The 25338-nt window shown below is 48.7% G+C and overlaps 1 protein-coding gene across 1 annotated transcript in view; it reads left to right on the top strand.

Annotated features, from left to right (window-relative positions):
• ACVR1B (activin A receptor type 1B) overlaps positions 1–24045 on the top strand; it is a 180640-nt gene extending 156595 nt beyond the window's left edge. Inside the window, exon 9 of the mRNA XM_086963785.1 lies at positions 20380–24045. Within this exon, the coding sequence (XP_086819911.1) occupies positions 20380–20505 (126 nt within the window). The 3' untranslated portion in view covers positions 20506–24045. The remainder of the gene's footprint in view (positions 1–20379) is intronic.
• The last annotated feature ends 1293 nt before the right edge of the window (positions 24046–25338 follow it).

Below are 25338 nucleotides of genomic sequence, written 5' to 3'. Positions count from 1 at the left end.
TCCTATGGTTGCTTTCCAAACACCTTCCCTGCCCCTAGGCACATTTTGCAGGCCTCAGTACAGAGGGTGGGCTAAGGTAACCTCTCCTGACCCGTCTACCACTTACCAGCAGTAACGGTCAGCGAGGGTTACTCAGGGGGAGGTAACAGAACAACAGTACCAGGGAAGGGGTAAAGGAAGTGCGACCAAAGGGGCTGCCCCCGCAAAGCAGTGATTCTCTTGCTCTTTCCCCATCCCACTGCACCTGTCAGGGAAGATTACAGGGGTTTCAGCCCCAGCTGTAAGGAATCACCTCGGACAGTGGGTCCTCTCCATCATACGACTGAAATACTGTCTAAAGCTCACTGCATCCTCACCAAACATCCCTCCCCACAGACATACCCTCCCCACAGAACATCGGTGCCTGCTTCAAGAGAAGGTTCTAGCACTCCTTCTCAAAGGAGCAGTACAACCTGTATCTGAAAGAGACACGTTAGTGATAGATTCCTTACCTTAGAATAACCCCCAGGCGTCAGACTGGATCTGTAAAGTTTTGCTTAGCTGTACCCCTTCGCGTCAGTAGGTGGCGTCATGCGGCTCCGCGTCCGTCACTGGCATCGTATGCGCCGAGATGACGTCACGGAGACTACTTAGGCGCTACCCATTCGCGCTGACGTCAGTTCTTTCTTTTTCCGTGCCAGCAAGTGTAGATCTGGATATAGCATGTACCTTAGTCATTTTTAGGTCTCGCCTGTCGATGCGCATGCGCATCGAGCTTGCGAGACTATGGGGGCTTATCCACTCTTTAACCAACTTGCAAGGAATCGTGGCGATTCCTTGCAGTGCACGAGAAATTTAAGCTCAATGCGCATGCGCATTGAGCTTAAAAGCGCGTGCACATGCCCCCAGCCGCCTGCCTTGCCTACTCTCTCTCTCTCACAGCCTCCCCCAGCTCCGCCCCCTCACTTCTTCTTTTTTTTTTTTTTTGGAAAACCTTTATTTAACAGTATGTGCAGACCAATACGGACCTACAACCCTCAGGCCGGCCTCGACAATAAAGGGCACATCAGCAAGCAATTATACCACTCAGCAGCATATCAGTACGGGCACGAATAGACCAGGTTACATTATACACAATTGTGCCGCCAAGCGCCAGGATGATGAGGTTTAATTTTTTTATAAAGTTTTGAAATAAGTCCATAGCAACAGGTCTGGAAGGATCCGAATCAGAGCAATGCAGTTAGGACTATGGTGGGCAACGAGCATCAGAAGAGTCAGCAAGCATTATCCATAAGGTAATCAATCGCACTCAATGAAATCAGGATAGAAAAGAAGCATATCACATGATGATCCCCAAGCACTACCCACAAGTTCCCAACCCTCCCATCGACCCAAGAAATAAGAAAGGAAGAACAAGCGAGAAAGGTAAAGAGAAGAAAGGGAGAAGAGAAAAAGAGAAAAGAAAGATAGAAAAAGAAGGCCCATAGAAAAAAAAACCAACAAGGAATATACCTCCCACCCTACACGCATGCAGAGGCTACGGCCTACCCCCCCCAGCAGTGTGTCTGTCGCCCCAAAAGAGTACCCGAAATGTAGAAGAAGAGAAAGAGAAGAAAAAGAAAAAGAATGTCACGGTTGATTGGAGGAGGGCCAAGGATCTATTCAAAGCAAGCAAAATCGTTACCCGCGGTCACCCAACCCCAGGCCCCGACCTAGCACCCATGTTACGTGTACCTCCAAAAGTCACAAGTCCCAGTCCCAGCCATATACGTCTCAATGTACAACAAGAAAAACCCCCTTCCTCAGCCTTGGCCCCTTCGAATCCGCAGTCGAACAGAATCCAATTGCAGTACCGCCAACCTGGGCGGGATGGGCCACCATGGAGACCGTTGCAGAAGTCGAGGCGTAAGAGACAAGTCTAACTGGAGTGAAGCTCGATAGTAAAGGGCCAGAGAAAGCGCCACTGCCATGCCGTGGCTAGCACAACAGGGAGCAAGACGATGCATAAGTTCCAAAGTAGCGGCCGGCCGATGTGCAGGAAGCAAGTCCAGGAGGACGCTCAGAAACGTGGCACCAAAGGACAAAGGAGATGGGCAAAACGGCGTCTGAGACACAAGCTCCGGCCATACCAAGGGAGCAGTATTGTCTGACTCCTCCAGGGCGGAGCCGAAGAGTACCGCAGCGGGCACTGGGACACGTCCCCCCGTCGCTGTCACATACCTCAACTCGGGTGATCCACCGACCGTCAGCTGAGGATGTGGCTTAACATGCCGCACTGGAGAATCATCATGGCCAGCTGAAAAAGTCCCATCAAGCCGGTCCCCCAAACCAGTGGCAAAGTCGCGAAAGGCCAACCGCAGGTCTTCTAGTGCAGCCAGGATGTCGCGAAGCCCCAGCGGTGGATCAAGGATGGAGGGTGCTGTTGCGTCCGCCATCTTAGGCAAGCAACCATCGAGCGCCCCGGGAAGCAAGCCCCCTTCACCGGCCATCGGTATCCAAAAGGCGATGAGCTCTCTGCGGGGCCCTGGTGGTGCAGGAAATGTGGAGGCAGCCGGTCGTGGAGAGGCTCCAAGGACAGAAGAGTTTGCGGTGCAGGGAAACCCACCGGCAAGCCCAGGGTTTCCGATGCGGAAGATGGCGTCCGCTGCTGAAGGCTGCAACAAAGAAGCGATCCCGGCCCTCTCCCAGCTGGGCCGGGATACAATATACGGGAGCCGGATACAATGTTGCGAGCGGGGCGCGCTGGGCAGCCGAGCAAGGAAAGGGCTGCTGTGAGAATCCCAGCGCCACGCTCCAGGTCCGGTGCACCGGCTCCTCCCTCTCCGCAGCGGCCGCTGCTGTCGTTGTCGCCGCCGGCCGTCCCCACTAAACAATGGCCCGGCTGCGACCGTTTGGAAGGCCAGAAAGGAAACCGGGGCTCAACTCCGCCGGGGCAGCTCCGTTCACGACCGGAGTCACAGCAGCGTGGTCAGGAACGTGGCGCAGGTAAGCGTGGGGCTCGGAGGCACAGGATTCTTGCCAGGATATCGACGAAGGGCGCAAGGGTCGGCGGAGCCGAAGAGCTAGGCGGCCATCTCGGCTGCAGGCTAGGCTTCTCCGCCCCCTCACTTCTTGATTGCACGGCCGCTAGGCCGTGCCTCCCCTACTCTCCTCCCCCCTCCTCCTCCTACTCTCCTCCCCTGCCTGACGTGTCGCATGGATTTTCCCTCGCTCGCATTTCTCCTCCCCCCTCCCCAGCCGCCAGCACCTCCCTCTCTCTCTCTCTCGCCGCCGCTGCTTGTTATTCTTTCCCTCAGCTCGTGTATCAGCCCGCTTCATGGACGCAGCGATTTCTCTTGCAATCAAAAGCAAAGCTTGCCCCGGCTTGAAAACATGTCTGTAAATCTTCTTTTGAGGAATTATGCCCCTCTGCCGCCCCACCCCATTTCCGCCCGTCACTGCCTGTTATGTTCAATGCTTTGTGACTTTTCTCCTCCCCCCTCCCCAGCCGCCAGCACCTCCCCTCTCTCTCCCTGCAGTTTCACGGCCACCGCTTCGTGACTTTTCTCCTCCCCCCTCCCCAGCCGCCAGCACCTCCCCTCTCTCTCGCCGCCTGCCTTGCATGGATTTTCCCTCGCTCGCATTTCTCGAGTGTCCGTGCAGTTGTCCCCAGCCTGAAGAAACACGGTCTTTTGAAGAATTATGCCCCTCTGCCGCCCCACCCCCTTTCCGCCCGTCACTGCCTGTTATTTTCAATGCTTCGTGACTTAATATCCCATGCCGTGGTCCCCCCTCTCCGCGCCCATCGCTGCCTATTATTGTTCAGTGCTGCAGCACCCGTTGCAGTCACTTAAGATCCCCGTGCCTTCCCCTCCACCACCACCACTTCCCGCTCGTCGCTGCCTGTTAAGTTTAGTGCTTCGGCACTGGTCACCGTCACTAGCTGCTGCTCAACAAGTTAGTTAATTTTACACCTGTACTGTGACTCATGTGAGAGAACAATAATACTATTAAATCTTAAAACCACAGCAACGTTTCAAATCTCAGTATAACTTCTTAGGGGAAACCATTTCTAAGCATAGGGCATAAGTAACACATGCTTCCATAGCACAAGTATAGAATGGCGAAAATGGGCCATTACAAGTTTGGAAAGAGGAAAATGCCTGCGTTAGTAAGAAAGAATAATAGCACATGCGGTTTGTGTGTCTCTCAAAACGTATCCCTTAACTCATCTCTGTACCACACATTAGTCGTGTCAATTGAAGACAAAAACGACTGCAACTTTAGATCTGTTTGCGTTTATATTACTGGTGACAATGTGCAGGGCATCTGCTGTATTGATCCATAGTATCTACGTTATGCTGCTTCACAGCGTGTGGTCATTACATGCAGAGAAGGGAAATTGATCCATGACCTTTGCTTTCTCCGTTGCTCTTCTGCCTTCAGCCTTCTAACTATCAAACAAGCTTCCAGTTTGTTTGGTGGCAGCAGACATCCCAAACACTCTCATTAATACGTTGACCCTTGACCTGCAGTAATCCTTCGCAAAACTGCAAGTGGTAGCACATTAGATGTTTGCAAGTGTTTATAAATCCATTTTGAGTATTCCTTTGTTGAACATTTGTAATACATTCTCAAAACCCCACACTTTGGCATGCACATATTGATTTACAGGGATGCACTCAGCGCAACCACAGCATCACTCAGCGCAACCACAGCATCACTCAACGCAAACCACAGCATCACTCAGCGCTAACCACAGCATCACTCAGCGCAAACCACAGCCTCACTCAGCGCAAACCACAGCCTCACTCAGCGCAAACCACAGCCTCACTCAGCGCAAACCACAGCCTCACTCAGCGCAAACCACAGCCTCACTCAGCGCAAACCACAGCCTCGCTCAGCGCAAACCACAGCCTCGCTCAGCGCAAACCACAGCCTCGCTCAGCGCAAACCACAGCCTCGCACAGCGCAAACCACAGCCTCACTCAGCGCAAACCACAGCCTCACTCAGCGCAAACCACAGCCTCACTCAGCGCAAACCACAGCCTCACTCAGCGCAAACCACAGCCTCACTCAGCGCAAACCACAGCCTCACTCAGCGCAAACCACAGCCTCACTCAGCGCAAACCACAGCCTCACTCAGCGCAAACCACAGCCTCACTCAGCGCAACCACAGCCTCACTCAGCGCAACCACAGCCTCACTCAGCATCACCACAGCATCACTGGTTCAAATATGTTCTCTCAATGTTTCAAGCTTTATTACAAATGACAAAAAAGATGTTAATATTTCACTTCTGTTCTTGGATTTTCGTCACAATAAAATACACCGAACATAATTAACTAAAGATATTTAAAAAAGTTTAGGCTATTGCAATTAAAAAATAAAATCACTTTTATTTACAAATTGGTTATTTAAAAGCCATTGTTATTTGTAATATCAATACTTCTAAGTCACGTAAATACAAAACATGTTGCATTACAAATGCTAGAGGTGTCACATTTGCGAAAGTTATAACTATTGGCATTGTAAATGACAAAGCTATTTATTTAGCTATTTTAAAAACCAAGAAATAAATACAATATTTGTCATTTACAAGACCAATAGCTCCAACTTTTCTAATGCGAGACCTATTGCATTTCCAATGCTTGTTTTATTATCTTTTTGATACTTTTGTCTCGTGTTGGTTTTCTCTGGTGCGAGTAGGGATGCCTGGATTTAAGTCCTACGGGGCCTGCCGTCGCATTATGTCGGTGGCAGACCCCTACGATGTTTGCCTCTACTGCCTGGAAACTGATCAGGACTCCAGGGCCTGCCGGGATTGTCGAGCCATGGCCCCGAAGGCCTTGAGGGAGCCGCACCAGAAACTGCTGGAGGCCCGCCATTCGTCCCACCGCTGCTCCGGGTCAAGGGACCGTTCCCGGGACCGCTCGCGGGGCCGTAGTCATCGCTCCTCGGGCTCCAAGTCTTCGCCCTCGGATTCCGGTAAGCGACGACATAAAAAGAAGTCAAAGAAGCGTGTTCACTCTTCGACGTCCCCCCTGTTGGTCCTTGGATGCGGACGAGGAGGACAGGGGTTCTGACCTTGCAGCTCCCTGGGAGTCCTGCGGCCCACCCGCCTTACCCGGGTCCGTTGGCGACTCCCGAACAGGTGCAAGAGTTTCTTGCTGCCATGGACCGCCTTGTTAGGCCTCAGTCTCCTGCCGGCGTGCCTTCGGGCCCCGCGGTCCCGTGTCTAGATCCTGTTGGCCCGCCAGCGGATCCAGCTTAAGCGCCACAGGATCCTGCGCCATTGGTTCTGGCCCAGGCGCCACGAGGTCCAGAGCTGCAGGCTCCGGTCCAAGCGCCGCCCACGGCTCCGCTTCCAGCGCCACAGTGGGTGCCATTCGTTCCACCCCTGCCCCGGTTCCAGAACCATTTTGTTCCTACCTGGGATCCACATTGGGATGCAGGTCCGGTCCGGCCGACGCCGCTCACAGCGCCTTTTCTGATGGCACTCGCCTGTTTGGCGATAAGGCCTACAGTGCACTGGAGCGTTTTAAGGACTTGCAGGCCAGGCCAAGTTCTTGGGTCTTTCTGCAAAGAGCCCAGCCACTCCTGGTTTTCGTTCCTTTCGTAGCCACGGCAGAGGCGCCCAGGCACGTTCCGTCAGCAAGCCTATGCAGAACCAGCGTCCGCGCGGTCGCGGCTTCCGCAGGGGCAGGTCTGGGAATCAGCGTGGGGGTCAGTCCACCTCTGCCCCGGTGCTTCTACCTCCAAACCTTCCTAATTAAGCACCCCACTCCCGTGGGTGTCAGGATCCGCCACCACCTCCCCCACTGGTGCAATATCACATCGGACAAGTGGGTGTTGCAGATCATCCACAAGGGTTACTCCCTTCCTTTTCAGTCCACCCCTCCAGCCATGCCACCTCAGTACCACCACATGACGGGGGAACACTTGGCGCTTCTCCGGAAGGAAGTCACGACCCTCTTGGCCAAGGGGGCCATTGAGTGCGTTCCTGGGCCAGAAGTAGGGAGTGGTTGTTATTCCCACTACTTTCTGGTTCCCAAGAAGCACAAAGTGGGTCTGCATCCTATTTTGGACCTCCGGAAGGTCAATCGCTTCCTCCGGAAAGAGAAGTTTAAGATGCTGACTCTGGCTCAGGTCTTGGCTGCCCTCGACCCTGGAGACTGGATGGTAGCGTTGGACTTGCATGACGCATATTTTCACATCCCCGTCCTGCCGACCCACCGGCATTACCTGCTGTTCACGGTAGGCCAGGAGCATTTTCAGTTTACTGTGCTCCCCTTCGGCCTTACCAGCGCCCCTCGGGTGTTCACAAAAGTGATGGCGGTGGTCGCAGCTCATCTGCGAAGGTCAGGGGTGACAGGCTTCACCTACCTCGATGACTGGTTGTTGAAGGCGGGCTGGCCCCAGACAGTCGTTACCCACCTTCAGACTACGGCCGACCTCCTGCATTTGCTGGGGTTCTCCATCAACGTGCCGAAGTCGCACCTGAGCCCCTCTCAGAAGCTCCCCTTCATCAGAGCGGTTCTGGATTCAAAGCAGTTTCGGGTTTATCCACCTGAGCAGCAAGTCCGGGATATTCAGGCTATGATTCCGATCTTTCAGCCTCTATCCCGGGTTTCAGTCAGGAAGACCCTCCGGCTCCTGGGCTTGATGGCCTCCTGCATCCTGCTAGTGCAACATGCCAGATGGCATATGCGGGCTCTGCAGTGAGACCTGAAGTTCCAGTGGGCGCAGCATCAGGGCAACCTGTTCTATCATGTCCAGATACCGGAGGGTGCTGCACGACACTTGCAGTGGTGGCTCATGAATCGTGATTGGGTCAATGGCAGATCACGCTCCCTTCCCCAACCGGAGCACACAGTGGTGACGGATGCGTCTCTCCTGGGATGGGGAGGCCACTTGGGAGAGGCTGAGATCAGAGGCCTGTGGTCTCCGGCAGAGTTCCGGCTCCATATCCACCTTCTGGAGCTGAGGGCGATCCGACTTGCACTGAAGGCATTCCTTCTCTCTGTCCGGGGAAGTGTAGTGCAGGTGTTCACGGACAACACCACTGCCATGTGGTATTGCAACAAGCAGGGCGGGGTAGAGTCCTCGACGCTTTGTCAGGAGGCGCTGCGCCTCTGGACATGGCTGGAACATCAAGGCATCACCTTGGTTGTTCAACACCTGGCAGATTCTCTGAACGCCAGGATGGACAAGCTCAGCCATCGGTGCTTGATGGATCATGAATGGCGTCTGAACTCTGACGTGGCGCAAGGTCTCTTTCAGCAGTGGGGAGAGCCTTTGTTAGATCTATTTGCCACCGAAGAGAACGCGCAATGTCATCAGTTCTGTGGGTTGGAACTTCCAAGGCGGCACTCGCTCGGCAACGCTTTTCGTCGCGAGTGGAGCTGTGGTCTATTGTACGCCTTTCCGCCTATACCACTTCTGCCCAGAGTGCTGAAGATCAGGCGCGACCGGGCCCAAGTCATCCTTGTGGCTCCAGATTGGGCACGAAGATACTGGTATCCCGAGCTACTCAGCATGGCGATCGATCCCCTGATCCAACTGCCTCTTCGGGAGGATCTTCTGTCGCAGCAGCAGGGGACGGTCCTCCACCCAAACCTGTCCAGCCTCCACCTCCATGCATGGAGATTGAGTGGCGACAGTTGACCGCTTTCGACTTCCTCCCGAAGTCTGTGATGTCATTCTGGCAGCCAGGTGTCCCTCCACGAAACGGTATACGCCTGCAGGTGGAACAAGTTTGTGGCATGGTGCACAGATAAGTCTGTGGACCCCTTTCTGCCCCTCTTTCCGAAGTCCTTCTCTTCCTTCTTTCCTTGGCCCGGCAGGGCTCTGCTCTGGGCACTATCAAGGATTATCTTTCTGCCATCTCTGCCTTTCTACGGCTTCCTGATCAGCCTTCTCTTTTTAAGTCCCCGGTTGTTAACCGTTTCCTGAAAGGCATTGTACACACATTCCCTCGGGTCCCATTTATAATGCCTCAGTGGAACTTGAATCTTGTGTTGACTTATTTGATGTGCGCTCCCTTTGAGCCGCTTCACAGCTGTCCTTTACGTCTTCTCACCTTAAAGACTGCTTTCCTGGTTGCTCTCACCTCTGCCAGAAGAGTGAGTGAGCTCCAGGCTCTGTCTTCTAAACCTTCTTTCCTTTCTGTTCATCCGGACTAGGTGGTTTAATAGGCCCGTCCTTCTTCCTTGCCAGGATGTTACGCCCTGCCACGTCGGGCAGACCATCACTTTGCCCACCTTTTTTACACCTCCTTCTGAAGAAGAGGAGAGGCTCCATCGTCTGGACCCAAAACGTGCGCTCTCAGTCTATCTGACGCGCACACAGCAGTTCTGGGTGGATGACCAGCTCTTTGTTGGCTACGTGGGTGCCAAAAAAGGTCAGGCCGTTGTAACGACCGGATTCTCGGACCAGATAGGCTCCGCTCATCAGAGCCCCACCAACCCAGCCTGAACGTAATCACTTCCCTCCTTAGGACCGATTTACAAAAGGTATCTATGTCTCCTACCCAAGGATGGGGAATTAGCAATGTACATGCCTAAGTTTTCTACAATATCACACTCATGCCAGATAGTCTTGCGGCAACTCAGGCCCAGACCGTTCTACCCTGGGGCAGTTCTGATTATATACCATTACACACTGGCCACAACCAGTGCTCGCTCAAGCCACAATCCTGTGGGTATAGACACCAGTATCCCCCCTGGTGCTCGCTTCACAAGCCACAATCCTGTGGGTATAACGCCGCATCCCAACGACGATCACTTTCCTATGAATACCATTAGCTCTCCGTATTGGGGAATCTTTTGCTATTTACTAAGGGTATAATGCTACGATATTATGAGTCACAACGATATTATGAGTCACAACGATAACCGAATTAGATGATATGCAACTTATTCTCTACTTCAAGGGCTCCTCTCTCCCTCATTATTCAATCACGGCTTACCTGATCGGGAGTTGCGTCCGTTCGCGTAACAGTAACCGACTAGAAGAACAGGTTACCTTTTCATATAAGAATAAGAGGCACATGCCGGTTCACTAAGAACTGGGGTACTTTATTTATCATAACAACAATATCAATATAACACTATACTATAACATATAGCCTGCAAAGGAAAATGAAAGGTTAGAATGTGCACGCTACTAAGAAAGGGCCGACGTCACCTTATTAATATGAAGTCTGGACTCAGCAGTCATCTGGGTTCCCTTCTCGTCTGTGCCTTGGCTCGTCTTTAAGGTCACACCTCTGCAGTCACGGATACACGTCTGCACCGCTATGCTCTGTCTCATTCGCCTCCCTCCAAGTCACTGGAACCTTCCTCTCATCAGCTGCTTTCTCTCTGGCTGTTCTGCACTACTCCTCTCTCCTCTCAATCGCGGACCATCTTCACTTCTCGGCTTCAATCTTATAACTCAGTTTCAGCCACTCTGGTATTCGTTCTCTTAACTAACTGCTTCACTCTGAATGCTCTGATCTTAAAGGTCAAAGCTCACCAGCTGCTCCAGCTAAAATGACTTCAATCTTTCTAAGAGAGTATCAGCTTCTCGATCTGTCTCGGACTTTAAAATGGCGACTGTCTGCCCTGAAATAATTAATGGCATTGATGCTAACGGCTAGCTGCCGCCTACAGACTGCCTCCTGCTTTCACTAATATGGAAGCTTTTCCCTTCATGGAAAGTTACGGCCAGTAACCTGCCGCCCACCAAATTCTTGTACCTCCCCGTACCAAGGACACGTTCCCAGCCGGCCGGCCTGATGTTGTGTCTTCGGAATGGAGAAAAATACAGTCTTTCGATAAGGGCCAGCCTGAGCCGGTTCTCTCCAAGCGAACAACACCTCGTAACTAAAACATTACATTTGACCTAGAAGCATCTCAAGCTGCCGGGGCAGAAAGAAAGATGGAGCCTCTCCCGTTTGAGGCCTACAAGGCCCGAAATAAGCATAACTCCATCGAAGGTATACTAACACTCTTACAAAAGGATGGATTATCACTAATACTAATGAATCTATCCCCTAACATAAGTTTATAAGCCCTGATCTGAGGAAAAGGGTACGGAATTATATCAACACGCCTTGTGAATAGGCTCTATTTACGGTTCTAATCCTTCCACTAGAATGATAGTAGACTGAAGTCACCTCCAATCACCTTCCCTCAAGGAAGGGCCGAAAAAGTCGGTCAGAACAGCCGTGCACAAACGGACCATCTCTCAGTGGGCCGTTCTCTGCATCAAGGCCTGTTACTCCTTGGCTAAGAAGGAGCCTCCTGTGGGGCTGCGTGCCCATTCCACTAGGGCAACAGCAGCCACAACTGCCTTGGGACGCGGCGTTCCCTTGCAGGACATTTGTCAGGCAGCTACGTGGGCCTCGCTGCACACGTTTACCAAGCATTACTGCCTTGACAGTCAAGTCTTGGAGAGAATTCTTCACCGTGACTTTCTGGTGTAATCTTGTTCGCAGATCCACCACCAGGGTTGGTATTCCTGGGGTATCTATTCTAAGGTAAGGAATCTATCAATAACGTGTCTCTTTCAGATGCACAAGTTACTGCTTGTTTAACGATATATTTGTAAGAGACATTAGTTAGTGATAGATTCCAACCCACCCATCCTCCCCGTTCTGCAAACTGAGTACTAGGGTTAAGGTCATCCCTTTCAGGGCCCTAGGTTCATTGCACTAGTGGTCAGTATCTTGCATGGCTCTGCTTTCCTGGCGTGGAAGTAGTGTACAGAACTGATGACGTCAGCGCGCATAGGTGGCGCCAAAGTATTCTCCATGACGCCGTTTCGGCGCATACAATGCCAGTGACGGACGCGGAGCTGCAGGACGCCACCTACTGACGCGCAGGGGTACTGCTAAGCAAAACTTTCCAGATCCAGTCTGATGCCTGGGGGTTAGTCTAAGGTAAGGAATCTATCACTAAATAATGTCTCTTACAGATGTATCGTTACACAAGTAGTAACTTGTGCGTCACTACACCACTGCAGCAAAGGGGTGTGTTCCCTATACTTCCTCATTCCCAAGAAAGACCGGACACTGAGGCCTATCCTCGACCTCCGCCCTCTCAACAAGTATATCCTCTTTGAGCACTTCATATTGTCACCCTACAAGATGTCAAACCCCCCCCCCCCGCTGGAAAAATGGTAAGTACATGACCTCCATCGATCTGCAGAATATTTACTTCCACATACCTATCCACCAGGTTCATTGTCGACACCTGCTATTTGTGGTAAGCGGTCAGCAGTATCCGTTCTAGGTGCTGTCCTTCAGGGTCACTACGTCCCTCAGGGTGTTTACAAAACGTCTTGCCATGGTAGCCACTCATCACAGAAGAGGCATCCATGTGTTTCCTTTACTGGCCAACTGGCTGATCAAAGCGCAAGCGAGCAACAGTGTCTCTCCCACACTCAGATTGTCATAGACCTTCTGCACAGTTTAGGTTTCACCATCAATACAGTCAACTTCCACCCCAACCCCTTCAAATCCAAAACCTTCCAGGGTGCAGTTCTCAACACAGTCACCAGGAAAACTTACCCCAGCTGAGCTCAGGCCCATGCTTGCAACTACTGCTGCCTCTTTGTCAACCAGATCACCACTTAATGGACAGAACAGTGATGCACTTTCTTGCCATGATGACCTCTTGTATTGCCATAGTCCCCCCGCCCCCCTTGAAAGCTTACACATGCATCCTCTGCAAGGCTGCCTGATGGCACTATGGTCACAAGCAGAGGGTGGATGGGACGATCTGGGGTTGATTTGAGCCATCAACCATTTCGCTCTGCATTGGTTGAACAGCAACAACCTTTTGCAGGGCCCGTCCTTTTTAGACCCAGTTCCGCAGGTAACCATCAGTACATATGCTTCCCTTCTGACTTTGGGTGGGGGGGGACACATCTGCAGCATACTGCTTTCCATGGCATGTGAACATCCCACCAGTGGCACCTCCACATCAATTACTGGAACTACTAGTTATCCAGTTGGCAGTCAAGGCCTTCTTCCATCCGGTCTAGCAGAAGGTGGTCCTCAAGACAGACAATATGGCAGCCAAGTATTACCTGCCGAAACAGAAGGCACACACTTTATGCAGTTGTCAGCGCTGTATCAGAAAGTTTAGCTCTGGGCACTCCACCACAGGAAACATCTGCTAGTGGAGTACTTGTCGGGGGTGGACAAAGACTTTGCAGACCTGCTCAGCAGGATGCAGCATCAAGTCAATGAGTAGGAACTCCACCCTCAAGTCCTACTCCCATACTTCAGTTGGTGGGGGTTCCCAGACATTGATCGCTACGCTATCGCCCAGAGCGCAAAATGCTATTGCGTTGCCTCCAAGTCCCCACACCTAGTCAGTGGACAATGTATTACGGATGAATTTGCCAGGGATGTTTGCCTACTCTTTTCTGCCTCTCCAACTCCTTCCGTACATGGTTCGGAACCTTTGACAAACTTCTCTCACCCTTATCCTGGTGGCTCCCACATGAGCCAGACAACCCTGATTCACTGCCCTTCTTGAGTTATCAGTGGTACTTCACAAGAAACTGCCCAACTGGCCTGATCAAGGTACACAGAACCAAGGTGCTATTAGGCATCCGAACCCCAGGCAGCTCAATTTTGTGATCAGGTTCCCTGCAGATCGAATGTCTATCCTCAAAGAGGCACTTCACACCACCACAGGCACCTGATATGTGGTAGCGTGGAAAATGTATATTCACTATTTCCTTCTTAAACACATAGATCCATTCAAGCCAGCAGTACAAGATAACGTTTGCTACATCCTTTACCTTCAAAGTTCAGGTTTGGCTTACACTTCATTATTACTCCATTTATTTGCACTCTCAGTGTACTTGCAAAACAGAGAGCAATCTTCCTCTTCAGGGTCCCAGTAATCAAATATGTCATGAAAGGGCTCAAACCAGTCATTCCACCCAGGTTTCTCCCACCCCAGTCTGGAATCTCGCTATCGTACTTATTCAACTCATAGACCCTCCCTTTGAAACCCCCACACACATGCCCACTGCAATTTCTATGATGGAAAGTTACCTTTTGTATTTAAGGCATGTTAGCAAATTTCAGGCTGTTACTCAACAGGACTCCTTCCAGTTTCGTAATGACAGGGTTGCTCTTAGTACCAACCCAAAGTTTCTCTCAAAAGTGGTGTCCTTTTCCACCTCAAACAAACCATTGAGCTACCAGTTTTCTTTCCACAGCCACAGTTTGTGGCAGATGGGGCCCTCCATACGTGAATGTCAAATGTGCCCTCCTATGTCACTTTGATTACACCACACAAAGGTCACACCCTGTCCATAGGGGCATTGCCAGGTGGCTTGTCCAGTGTATTCGAACTTGCTACTCTAAAGCCAAAAGACAAATCCCTGTTCCCCCCCCCCCCCCCCCCCCCCTCCCCCAAGACCACACTCTACTGGGAAGAAGGGGGCCTCTGTGACCTTCCTTGGCAACATCCCCTTCGATTACATATGCAAGGCTGCTACTTGATCCACTACACTCACATTCACCAAACACTACTGTGTGGTCTTAGCACAAAAACAGTCACAAGTTGGCCGGGGTATACTACACGCTCTTTTTCAGTCCTCTGCAACATCCTCCAGCTAGCCACTGTTTATGGCCGCACTGCTTTACAGTCTATGCAGAGCATGTGCATCTCAGCTACACATGCTCCAACTTCATTTTTACCTTTATGCGCCAAATAATCCAATGATGGAGCCAATTCCCTTGTGCATTCAGTCATAGGAAAAGTCACTATACCTCGTGACTCGAAGGTCTTCTTAAAAAAAAAACAAGTTGGTCATGTCCGAGCCCAACACTAAATGGCAAGAATATGCAGAGCATGTGAATCTACAGCACTACATTCCATAAACAGATACTGACCAGGTTAGTAACATATTCCTTAATCACTATGAATTTAAATGGAAATCATTTACTCAGTGTATGTATAGAACATCTGGCACACCCACCCTTGTGGTGCAAAGCTGAACACGACTGGTTGGAACATCTGGACTTTTGACACTTATTTCAAGACCATGGCACTCTAAGCATGCTACTGTGTCACCTTTTCTGATCCTGTAAAGCTTTAAATTTAATGGAGAGCACCTTAAATTGGACTCTGTTTGTAACCGGCAGCCAATCCGGTTAGTACAACAATATAGACTAGTCTTTTACCTCTTGAGGCCGTAGACTACTGAATTGCGCAAGACAAGCAGGTGGTATATTTACTGTGTAACTAGCATCTCCTATTCATGAAACTGAATCAATTTTCTTTTTATTTACTTTTGGTTAACAGATGTTGGTGAACCTTTTTATGCCATGTTCTCATATGCTTCATACCTCCCCACTTATAGTCCTCATTTATCCCCATATATAAGCACTTCTGAAAACTTCAGGCTACTAGATTTTGGTGCCATGTGAAAATTTAACAAAGATGGTGGTGATGTAGAGGGCTCCACAGACTCAGGATTCAGAAGCCAGCAGACGCTTAGACTCTTGCCGAAGTGTATGCTCCATCGGAGGTCATACTCCCCTGGTGTAGTAGTAGGCCTCAGAAGTACTCCTTGCACCTTCTAGTTATTGAACAGTCTCTCCCTTTGTTTGAACATTGTTTGCTTTTGGCATAGATGATGAACATAGCCTAGGGTTGTAGGTGTTTTGAATTATTGGTGCTAATGGGAGTCTTGTGCTCAGGAAAAGGAATAAAGTCTTTGAGAGATGCCCCCTTTTCATCCTTCTGTGAATGCTTATTTCTCTTCTGCCCAATGCCTGGCCGCTGACTGCGGTGGAGCCCACAGTTCAGGACTCTCATTTTACCCTGGTCGACCCTGTGGACATTGGAAATCTCAAGGTGTTTCCCGGAACACTAGAGGTTCAGTTGTGCAGCCTTGGGCCTTCCTCTTAAACCTCCCCTTACCCCCTGAATAGTCCAGGGGAACACCTTTGGTGTCTCGAGGTCTAGGTTTGTAGGAGGCCTTTGCTTGGGGTCACAAGATGGGTTTGAAGGCAGCTAGCCACAGGCCACACCAGTCAGTTCAGGAATCTGTGTTGCTAGGTGACCGGATGTACAAGGGGAAGGCGAGTGTCGCCCAGCTTAGGAAACCTACACTAAACGATGGAAGGAATGTGGGACCGGGCCACCTACTAAGGACTGACCCATAACACACACACATATCCTGCTCTAAGTGCTAGCTAGGTAAGTGTCCCCAGTCACCGGTCCTGGGCATACCTTTGGCAGCGAGAGGCACTTTTCAGTCTTCCCAGGGGGGTGGGGTGGGGGATGCTACCCCGGCAGTCCCCTTGTATACTGCATGATATGGCAGGAGCACGTTGCCCATATGTTTCAGTGTTACTTGTGAAGTACTCCCTTTAAGCACTTAATATGTATGTTTAGTAAATAAATAGCCTTTCATGCTCTGGTTTGGTGTGACTTTACATACATCTCCTTTTAACAGAGCTAGGTGCTGTTAAAGAAAGTGCTGATAAAAAGTGGAGCAATGTCGGTCCACTGATGGGAAAACCGGACTTGGAGAAAAACAAGAGGCGTGTGGAGTCATAGCTTTGCAAAATCACAAATGGGGCTTCAGCTGCAACAGCGAGTGTCCTTTTGTCCAGCATTGCAGGGATGGCGGCTTAGTAGACTAAATACATCCAAAGCATAAATTGACACGGCGGGTCCAATCAGACTTTTATTCTTGCAATGCCAATGAAATGAGTACCATTTAGTTTGGTATCGATAAACCTCTAACTCAGCGACAAGAATGCACTCTGGTTGAATGTGCACTATACAAATGCATACCAGAAGTCTGCACCAGGGAGGTGAGGGTTTAGCGCCTTCACACTGTATGGTTAGTCATTGAATGGACTACAAGCTGCTTTATTTCCACTGAATTTTAACTAAAGCTGAATTTGAACTAAAATCCTAACTAAAATCCTTTTTAATTGCCGTACCTTTATTATCACTGCTTTCAGCACGATTCACTTTAAGCTGCGTCTCCGGTCCGCCGCAGCTTTTCGTGCCATTTTAGCGGAGGGACGCAACTCCTCCCCTAAGGGCTGCACTCACTTCCAGCTGGGAGGGTCCAGGTCTAGTGCTCATTCAGCCCCTACTTAACCAGCATGCTACGCCGGATGCGCAGCAAGCCCATCCGCGCTGGGGCCGCGCCGAGCACCAGAGATGCTGGCTGTTGCCTTACCTACTCAAGTTATGATTTACGGAGGTGAAATCTCCCCCCAACTAATAATACTGGAAATTTCACCCGCTTTCTCCTAGAATGTTCAGACACAAATAGGCCATTGAAATGCAATAACTGTGGTTTTAGATTAAATCGTAGCCTATCTATACACAAACAGCACTGTAACAACGGGCCACGTAGGTGCTACAGTTCCAAACTCAAACGAGTACCTCGGGCGCACTTCTAAACGTCAGATCGCTGCACAAACATAAATTAGACGTTCCTGAGCTAATTAATGCTCAGGGCTTAGACCTGCTCTTTATTACTGAAACGTGGCCGACCAGGCATTAGGCCCCGACTTTTGTACAGCGGTGCTTCCAGGCTACACAGTCATCAGACATGACAGGAAGCACAGAAAGGGTGATGGTCTGGCTATTATATATCAAGACATCTACTCAGCCTCATTTGAGACCATCCCCTCCTCAGAGTGAGCTACTATCTTATAGTTTCAAAATTGACAATTGTTTCTCTCTCTCAAAGGAATGTTGGTATATCGTCCTCCAGGGGAAAAAACAAATATGTTGCTTGCCTTTTTTAACACATTACTTGAAACCTGTGTGCTGGAGAACAACTTCACTATATTTGGTGATTTTAATTTTCATCTTGAGGTAGATATAGATCCAAACACGATTGCATTAATTGACACCATGACACTGACCGGGCTACGTCAAAGGCCCTACACATCTGGCCGGCCATACTCTGGATGGTATTTTTACTAACCATGACGCACTTGGGATCAAGCCAATCCTACCACAGAGCTGAACCAATCACAGTGCTATTATCTTTGAGCTCGAGAACCCGGTCAAGGGCCAATCAAGCCAATCCAACCAGTTAACTGGATCATATCGGAATTGGAAACAGGTTGACCGTAACCACTTTCACTTCCAGCTTACGCAAATATTTACAAAAGGCCCACGAGAACCTGAACAGGCCTCCACTCATTTTAAAGAATGACTCACAGCAATGGTCAACTTGATAGCCCCCCTTAAAAAGTCCTCAAGCAATAGGACTACTCCATCTGCCCCCTGGTCCACTGACACACTTAGACGTAAAAAACAGAAGTGCAGAAGACAGGAGAGATGTTGGAGAATTAATTATAATGAACATGGATTGGGAAAATATAAACTGCGATTAGCTGACTATAAAAAATGCATCCTGTCAGAAAGAGCTACCTATTTCTCTATGGAAATTAAGGAGGCAGAAAACTCCTCCAAAGAGCTCTTTCGGGTGGTAACTAAATTGTCTACACCCCCGATAGAAAGGGGAAGAAACCATTCTTAGGAATTTTGCAACATCCTGGCCCAGCACTTTCAAAATAAAGTAGAGAAAATCTTCACCACTTTTGGTAATGGGGCACATTCAAATAATTATAACTTCTCAAGTGTACCACATCCGAAATGGCCCAATCCTTGCAGAATTCAGGGAAGGAACTGTCGATGAGCTAATGATTCTTATTTCTAAAATAAGATTAGGCTCACCTTACGATCCGCGCCCACCTATGATATTCAAAAAAGCTCCGAAGGTACTTGGATCTAGATTAACTTCTATTTTTAACTCCATGTTTACAGAAGGTGTTTTTCCCTCTATATGGTAGAGAGCCTCGATTTTCCCCCTTTTGAAAAAAGCCAACCTTGATGCACTGGATCCAAGCAACTATAGGCCGATTTCTCGCCTCCCAGTTCCAGCCATACTGGCCGAAAAGGTTATTAACAACCAGCTTACTTTATATTTACAAGAGCATAACCTGCTGGATGAGGCACAATTTGGATTGAGGTCAGAGCACAGCACCGAAACAGCGCTGATAAAGGCCACTGATGAAATAAGAACAGTCATGGATACAGGGGCGCTGCAGCCCTTGTGCTGCTTGACTTGTCGGCGGCCTTAGACATAGTAGATCACAAAACCTTGCTAAAAATGTTTAATTCTTTTGGCATCTCTGAAAAGGCATTGGCATTGATAGCCTCCTTTCTAGAGGACAGGACACAATCAGTGGCCTTAGGGAACCGGACCGCTCCGTCCTTCACACTTCCTTGTGGAGTCCCACAGGGCTCTTCCTTAAGTCCCACACTTTTTAATGTTTATGTTTCGGAACTGGCATCCATTATTAGATCTTTTGGGATGGCATTAACATCGTACGCAGATGATACCCAAATTGTGGTAACCATTAGCAAAAATACATCACCAGCAGTAAACAGATTCAGGGACTGCATGACAGCAGTCAGCTCATGGATGAGCTTGCGCTGTCTCAAGTTAAATTCCGGGAAAACTGAGGTGATTCTGTAAGGTAAATTCACTCCTTCGTGGTCCCAGATTTGATGGCCAAATGACCTGGGAACAGCATCTATCCCAGTTCCCAAAGTAAAAAACCTGGGTGTGATTATAGACAAGAGACTGGACTTTGAAGCACAAGTCAACTCAGTTTCGTCATCAAGTTTATTCATGCTAAAAGCCATTAGGAAAATCCTACATCTGATTCCCACAGAAAGCAAGAAAACGGCATTCACATTCCTAGTCCTTTCCAGACTAGATTAATGTAATGGGTTATATCTTGGCCTGCCAATGAAGCAACTTCAAAGGCTCCAGATGATCCAAAACGCGGGTATTCCCAAATTCCAGTCAGTGGGAATCCATCGCTGCATTGGCTGCCAATAAAAAATCAGATCAAGTTTAAAACACTGTGTATTACATACAAGGCACTTCACGGGCCGGCCCTCAGTTCCTGAGAAGGCACTTCACGGGCCGGCCCTCAGTTCCTGAGACGTTCATTGAACTGGTACTCCCCAATTAGATGTCCGAGATCACAAGGAGCAAAAGTGATACTTTCTCAGAGAGTTTTTAAATCATACTGGGGTGGTAGAAGATTTGTGGCGGGAGCCACAAGGCTCTGGAACTCCCTCCCGTTTAACATCAGAAATCTTCCCTCTCTGACTTTATTCAGGAAAGCCATCAAGACTTTGCTGTTCATTGACTAATTCTTCTGCTTGCTTCTCGGTTTGCTAGCGCCAAGGCACCATTCGTAATCGTGCGCTGTATAAATGTATAACATAATATAACGAATAATACTTTAATAATTATCTGATAAGTGTTTTATAGCAAGGATTTTTTGTTGTTTTAAAATGTCTCCCTCCACAGGTTCGTATCCTAATTTCTTCTTGTTTCCTAACAGGCTCTAAGAGTGATGGGGAAGATGATGCGCGAGTGTTGGTATGCCAACGGCGCTGCGCGGCTGACGGCCCTGCGCATAAAGAAGACCCTCTCCCAGCTGAGCGTGCACGAGGACCTGAAGATCTGACGCCGATCTGCAGCGCCTTCGTCATCACGTGCACCTGTGCTGAGGCCTACCTCGTGCTTCTGCCTGAATCCGAGTTGGACAAGGGGGTGGGTAGGGTGACCCATGACCAGCAGGAAGAGCACACATTTTATTTTTTTAGGCCTGGTGACTGACCTTTTTATAATTTCCTAACAGCATGACGACTTGGAAATAGCTTTTCTTGGGTTATCTCCGTACTTGACTGTCTTTGAATTTCCGGATTGGATTCCCAGTGTTGTTCAGTCAATCCAGGCCGACTGGCGCTGACTCAGGCTACAATCCAGCCCGTAGGTGACATTCATAAACTAGCTGAAACCACTTCAGGTGCCCATATGCCAGGACCTGGTGGGTTCTTAAAGCCATGCCATCTAATCTGACGTTTTCCACTGACAGGCATGTGACGTGCAGGCAACAGCAAGCTTCCCTTCCACTGGTTATGAGCGCTCTGTTTGGTATTCGTGAAACGTGTCGTTCTTGCTTGGAAGCCTCAAAAACTCGAAACCTGGCAGGTGAATTATATGTAAGCCACGCGTCTAAGCATGCGTGTGGGTGTGCCCCCTCCCGCGACGTGTGTGCCTTTTGTGCATTTGTGGGTGCGCACATGTCATACGTGTTCGTGTGAACTTGTGTGCATGCTCTAGCTCCATCTCAGACTTGTGTGCTCGTTGTCACAACGGTGGTAAGTGATGGGAAGAGCTGCTCTACTGTCTTCTGAAAGTTGAGACCTGTTTTTCGGAGTGGGCAACATCCACTAATAACTCCTGGAAGAATGCTGTCTCCCTGTCATCGCAGTTGTCAACATAACCAGCTTGTAAACCGGAACAGCATTACAACGCTATCTTCTGAGGCGGGCGCTGTCCTGTCATCTTGTGGTCTGACGCTGCCACTTTTGGAAAGAGTCAACAGAGCCATATGGTGCCCCAACTTCTGAATAGCGTGCTTGGATTACCCACTTGATATGATGCTACCAGCTTGTGAAAGAGGAAAGGGACTTTGCTTATCAGTGGGTCCAAAGGGGGTGGGGTGGGGAGGGTGGGGCGGGGCGGTTAGGCAAGCCATTCTCTGCCGTACCGTACACTCTGGGTCTTCATATCCGTCACTTTACCTCAACTCTGTTAGGCTGTCTTTGATTTAGCTATCAGGTAATACCCATGCTTGCAGCTCCTCCTGCCATATTGCTGTTTGCCCCCCGAAGACTGACTGCCTTACTAGGGACAAACGTGATGGGCCAGGAACGTATCTCAACGGAAGAACTGGACCTGGCCATGTGTAGTGACACAGTACGGTCAAGGAGACGCTAGAGGCACTTGAAAGAAATCTGGGAGATAACTGATTAAGTCCATCCAATGGACTAGTCTTGCTGGGTGTTGGCTAAATGCGTATTGGATTTTGATGAATTTGTGTTGAGTATTGGCTAAACTATTTTTAATTTTTGGCTCAACAAATGTTAAAGTGGGAGAACGTGTTTGGGTATTGGTTAAAGACATGTTATTGACTGAAACATCGCGTATTGGCTACATAAGTTGTGGCAAGCTGCAAAAGTGCTTAATTTGATCTAAAGCTGTATTGTTTATTGAAGCTGTTTTGGGTACTGGAGAATGTGTTCTTGGTGTTAGCTAAACGTGTGGTAGGTAGTCGCTGAATAGGTGCTGGTTATTGGTTAACATATTCTGGCCTACACATAAATCCATGTTGAGTATGGCTTAACATGTTGGCTATGAGGAGCACGCAGTGGTTTTAGCTATGACTGAAAAACATGCAGGGTATTTGCTAAACGTGCTCTATTGAAGAAGCTCTTTTTGGGTACTGGAGACATTTTTCTGGTTTCATTTGCACACATGTTGGGTGTTGGCTAAACACGTTAAGTATTTGACACAGTCTATTGAATAGCGACAAAACACGTGCTAGATAATGCAGGACAAGTGTTTGGTACTGGGCAGCACGTGAGTGGTATGCGTGACCTGTCTTTTCCTGTACTCAAGAAGTATTGGTGTTAATGTCTGATGGTGCAGTGCATGAATCTCGTTTTTTGTTAATATAATGTAATAATATTCAGGTGGGAATGACCTTTTGCTGCTTCTGCGGTGGAGTGGGGCAGTTTGAGGTTGGCACAGAACTCAGGATGTGAATACAGAAGTTTGGTTGGGTTGAAAGGGGGGGGGAGGGAACATTTTTGTTTAACGTCAACACTACAATAACTCTGAAGCCATAAATTTTAACTGGAGTGGTTTGATTATTTTTTTATGTTTTTGAGAGGGTCTGGATTTTAACTTTTTTTAATAAATATTTTAATTCTTTGTATAAAAAAACCAAAAAAGAACAAAAACACTGTAATTATTACCTCTCAGCCTATGGTTTGTAAAGAAATCAAAACCAAAAGCGCAGAACCGTACACCACATTTTGAGTGTCTGTACTCTCACCTGGAGCCCGTTCTTAGCTAAGTTGTAGCTGTGCACATTGTTTCATCGTTCACGTTTTTTAAAGTCTTGTCTCCACTTTGCTGTATGTCTGTTCAGGACTATTAGTGATGTGCGCAGGAGTTTGCCTCATTGTATGCAAAGCTTGGCCTAATCCTGCCTCTCAAGGACACTCTCCAGATATGCAGGACTGTGAATATTTTGGCCATTAGTGCATACTTCGGGCATTTGTGAATGTTTTGTTTATGCCCTCTGACTCCTGAACAGTTCAAGCCAGAAATTATGGCACAGATGCAGTATTTAGAGGTACTGGGCCACTTGGGGTGACTGTGGAAGAGAGCCACTCCAGCTGAAAATGCCAACTACAACACCCAGCCTGGTACTTTCTACCTGGACATGTTGCTTTACCTACAAATCCTTTTAATTGATTGCTTCTGTAACTTATTGTTACCTGAACACTGTACGGTGCTGCTGCGTCATAAAAAAACATAATGCAGTCTGGTATGCCAACTTATGAGTGTCTCATCTGTGTATATGACACTTTAGGTTCATACAGTGGTTCTGTGCACAACACAACAGAAACTGCATTATACTCTGAATCTGGAACTAGACATTCTGTCTAACAAGGGTGCCGATATGGTTGAGCGCCCGTTTGTTGACCATGTGCAACGTGCAAATGCCTAGCAAAGCTACTGACTGAGAAGCCAAACCAGGTTTGACTTGTGGTGGAGTGTGTTCCTTAATTTTTCAAAACCTTTGGTTGGGAGAAGGCAGTGATCCGAGCAGGATATGTAGGTGCCTGGGACACTCATCCCCGGTGCTGCTGCAGCCCACTGGGGATTTTTTTTATCGAGGGGGAAAGATCATGCTTTTTTTTCCAATGTGTATTGCAACCTCTACAGGAAAATGCATTCTTGATACTGCTGTCTTTTTTTGGTTTGTTTTTTGTACATTTTGTTACAATGGACTGTACATTAGCCACTTTGACACTTTACCTCCTCAGTATGCAAATGTAAATAAGTTGTAAAATAGAAAATCTTTTGTTAATATAAGAAAAAGGCTGTCAAATCTCTGCTGTACATTAAAAGTTTGTTCTAGTCACTATTTGTGTGGCATCTCTTGCTGTGATCGGACCTCTTCATTTAAAAGCTATATCATTTAACACAGAATTTGTAAACCGCACAGGAGCTGTGCATAGCAAAGTCAGTGGTATGATTTCAGTGATATTGTGTGGACAGTAATCATGATGACACACCAACAATAATGCATAACTTCAGCAAGAAACACAAGCAAATATGCACTTCACTACAACATTTTGAAGAGTCTGAGGAATGGAAAGCCACCTTTGCTTCTGTTACCAGGAGATAATTGTTAGGGCATGTCTTTCCGAGAAGACTGGTGAAAGTAAGTTCTGGAGAAAGAGTCCTAAAAGGTAAAAAGCCAGAAAACTGAGGTTTGTGGGAGACCAGAAGGTTTGGGTTGATGGACTATAAGTTGTGGGTATGAATGGGTGTCTGAGTAGTAGTCTGGGGGTAAGCCATTGACCTGTTCAATGGCGAAAGTCAATTTTTATTTATTGTATGTCACAAACAGCCAGTTTGCTGTGGAGGATAGTAATAGGTAGAGGTGTACCCATACAGGTTGTATAGTTTTTTGTAGCAACGTTAAGTGCTTTGTCCAGTGGGAAGAATTAATAATTGGGTAGTATTGCTGTAGATCATTTTGGTGTCTACCAACAAAATTATCATTGCTTTAAACTGGTATCTCGTTTATGTTCAATACGCTGTGCCAAACTGCAGCAGTTGCAATTAAAGGTTCTATCTGATAGAGACATCTAGCCGCAGATTCCTTAATTTAGAATATCCCCCCAGGCGCCAGGCTGGATCTGGAGATTTATCAGCAGCAGTACCTCTGCACGCCGGTGTACGGTGTCGCATGGCTCTGCCCTGACGTGGTCCACGTATATGACGTCAGTGGAGCCATATAAGTCCCTCCCGGCGCGCTGACGTCCGTTTTCTTGTTTTCCGCATCTGTGACGCGGATCCAGGATAAGCGGTTCCTCTGGTCTGTTTTAGTTTTTGGGCCTTACTGACGCCTTTTCGTGTCCGGGAACAGTGTACGATGCCTTCGGGCTTTAAATCGTTTGAGACCTGTACGCGGTAGATGTCGGCGACGGATCCGCACGCGATTTGTATGTGATGCTTGGGTGAGCACCACGACTCTTAGGAATGTGATGTCTGTTGAAAGCTGAAGCTGGGGGTCCCTGCGGGAACGTAGGATGAAATTGTTGTCTGCCCGGATGTCCTGTTTGGAGTCCAAGCGTCGCTGGTCTCCATCTCGAGCTGGGGCTCCTGTCAGGGGCAGGTCTCAGAGTCATTCCCGTTGACGTTGCTCGCC

Source organism: Lissotriton vulgaris, chromosome 1_1 (genome assembly GCF_964263255.1).
Source record: "Lissotriton vulgaris chromosome 1_1, aLisVul1.2, whole genome shotgun sequence".
Taxonomy (NCBI): Eukaryota; Metazoa; Chordata; class Amphibia; order Caudata; family Salamandridae; genus Lissotriton; species Lissotriton vulgaris.
The sequence above is the reverse complement of the archived record's forward strand: the minus strand, read 5'-3'. Positions and strand labels throughout refer to the sequence as shown.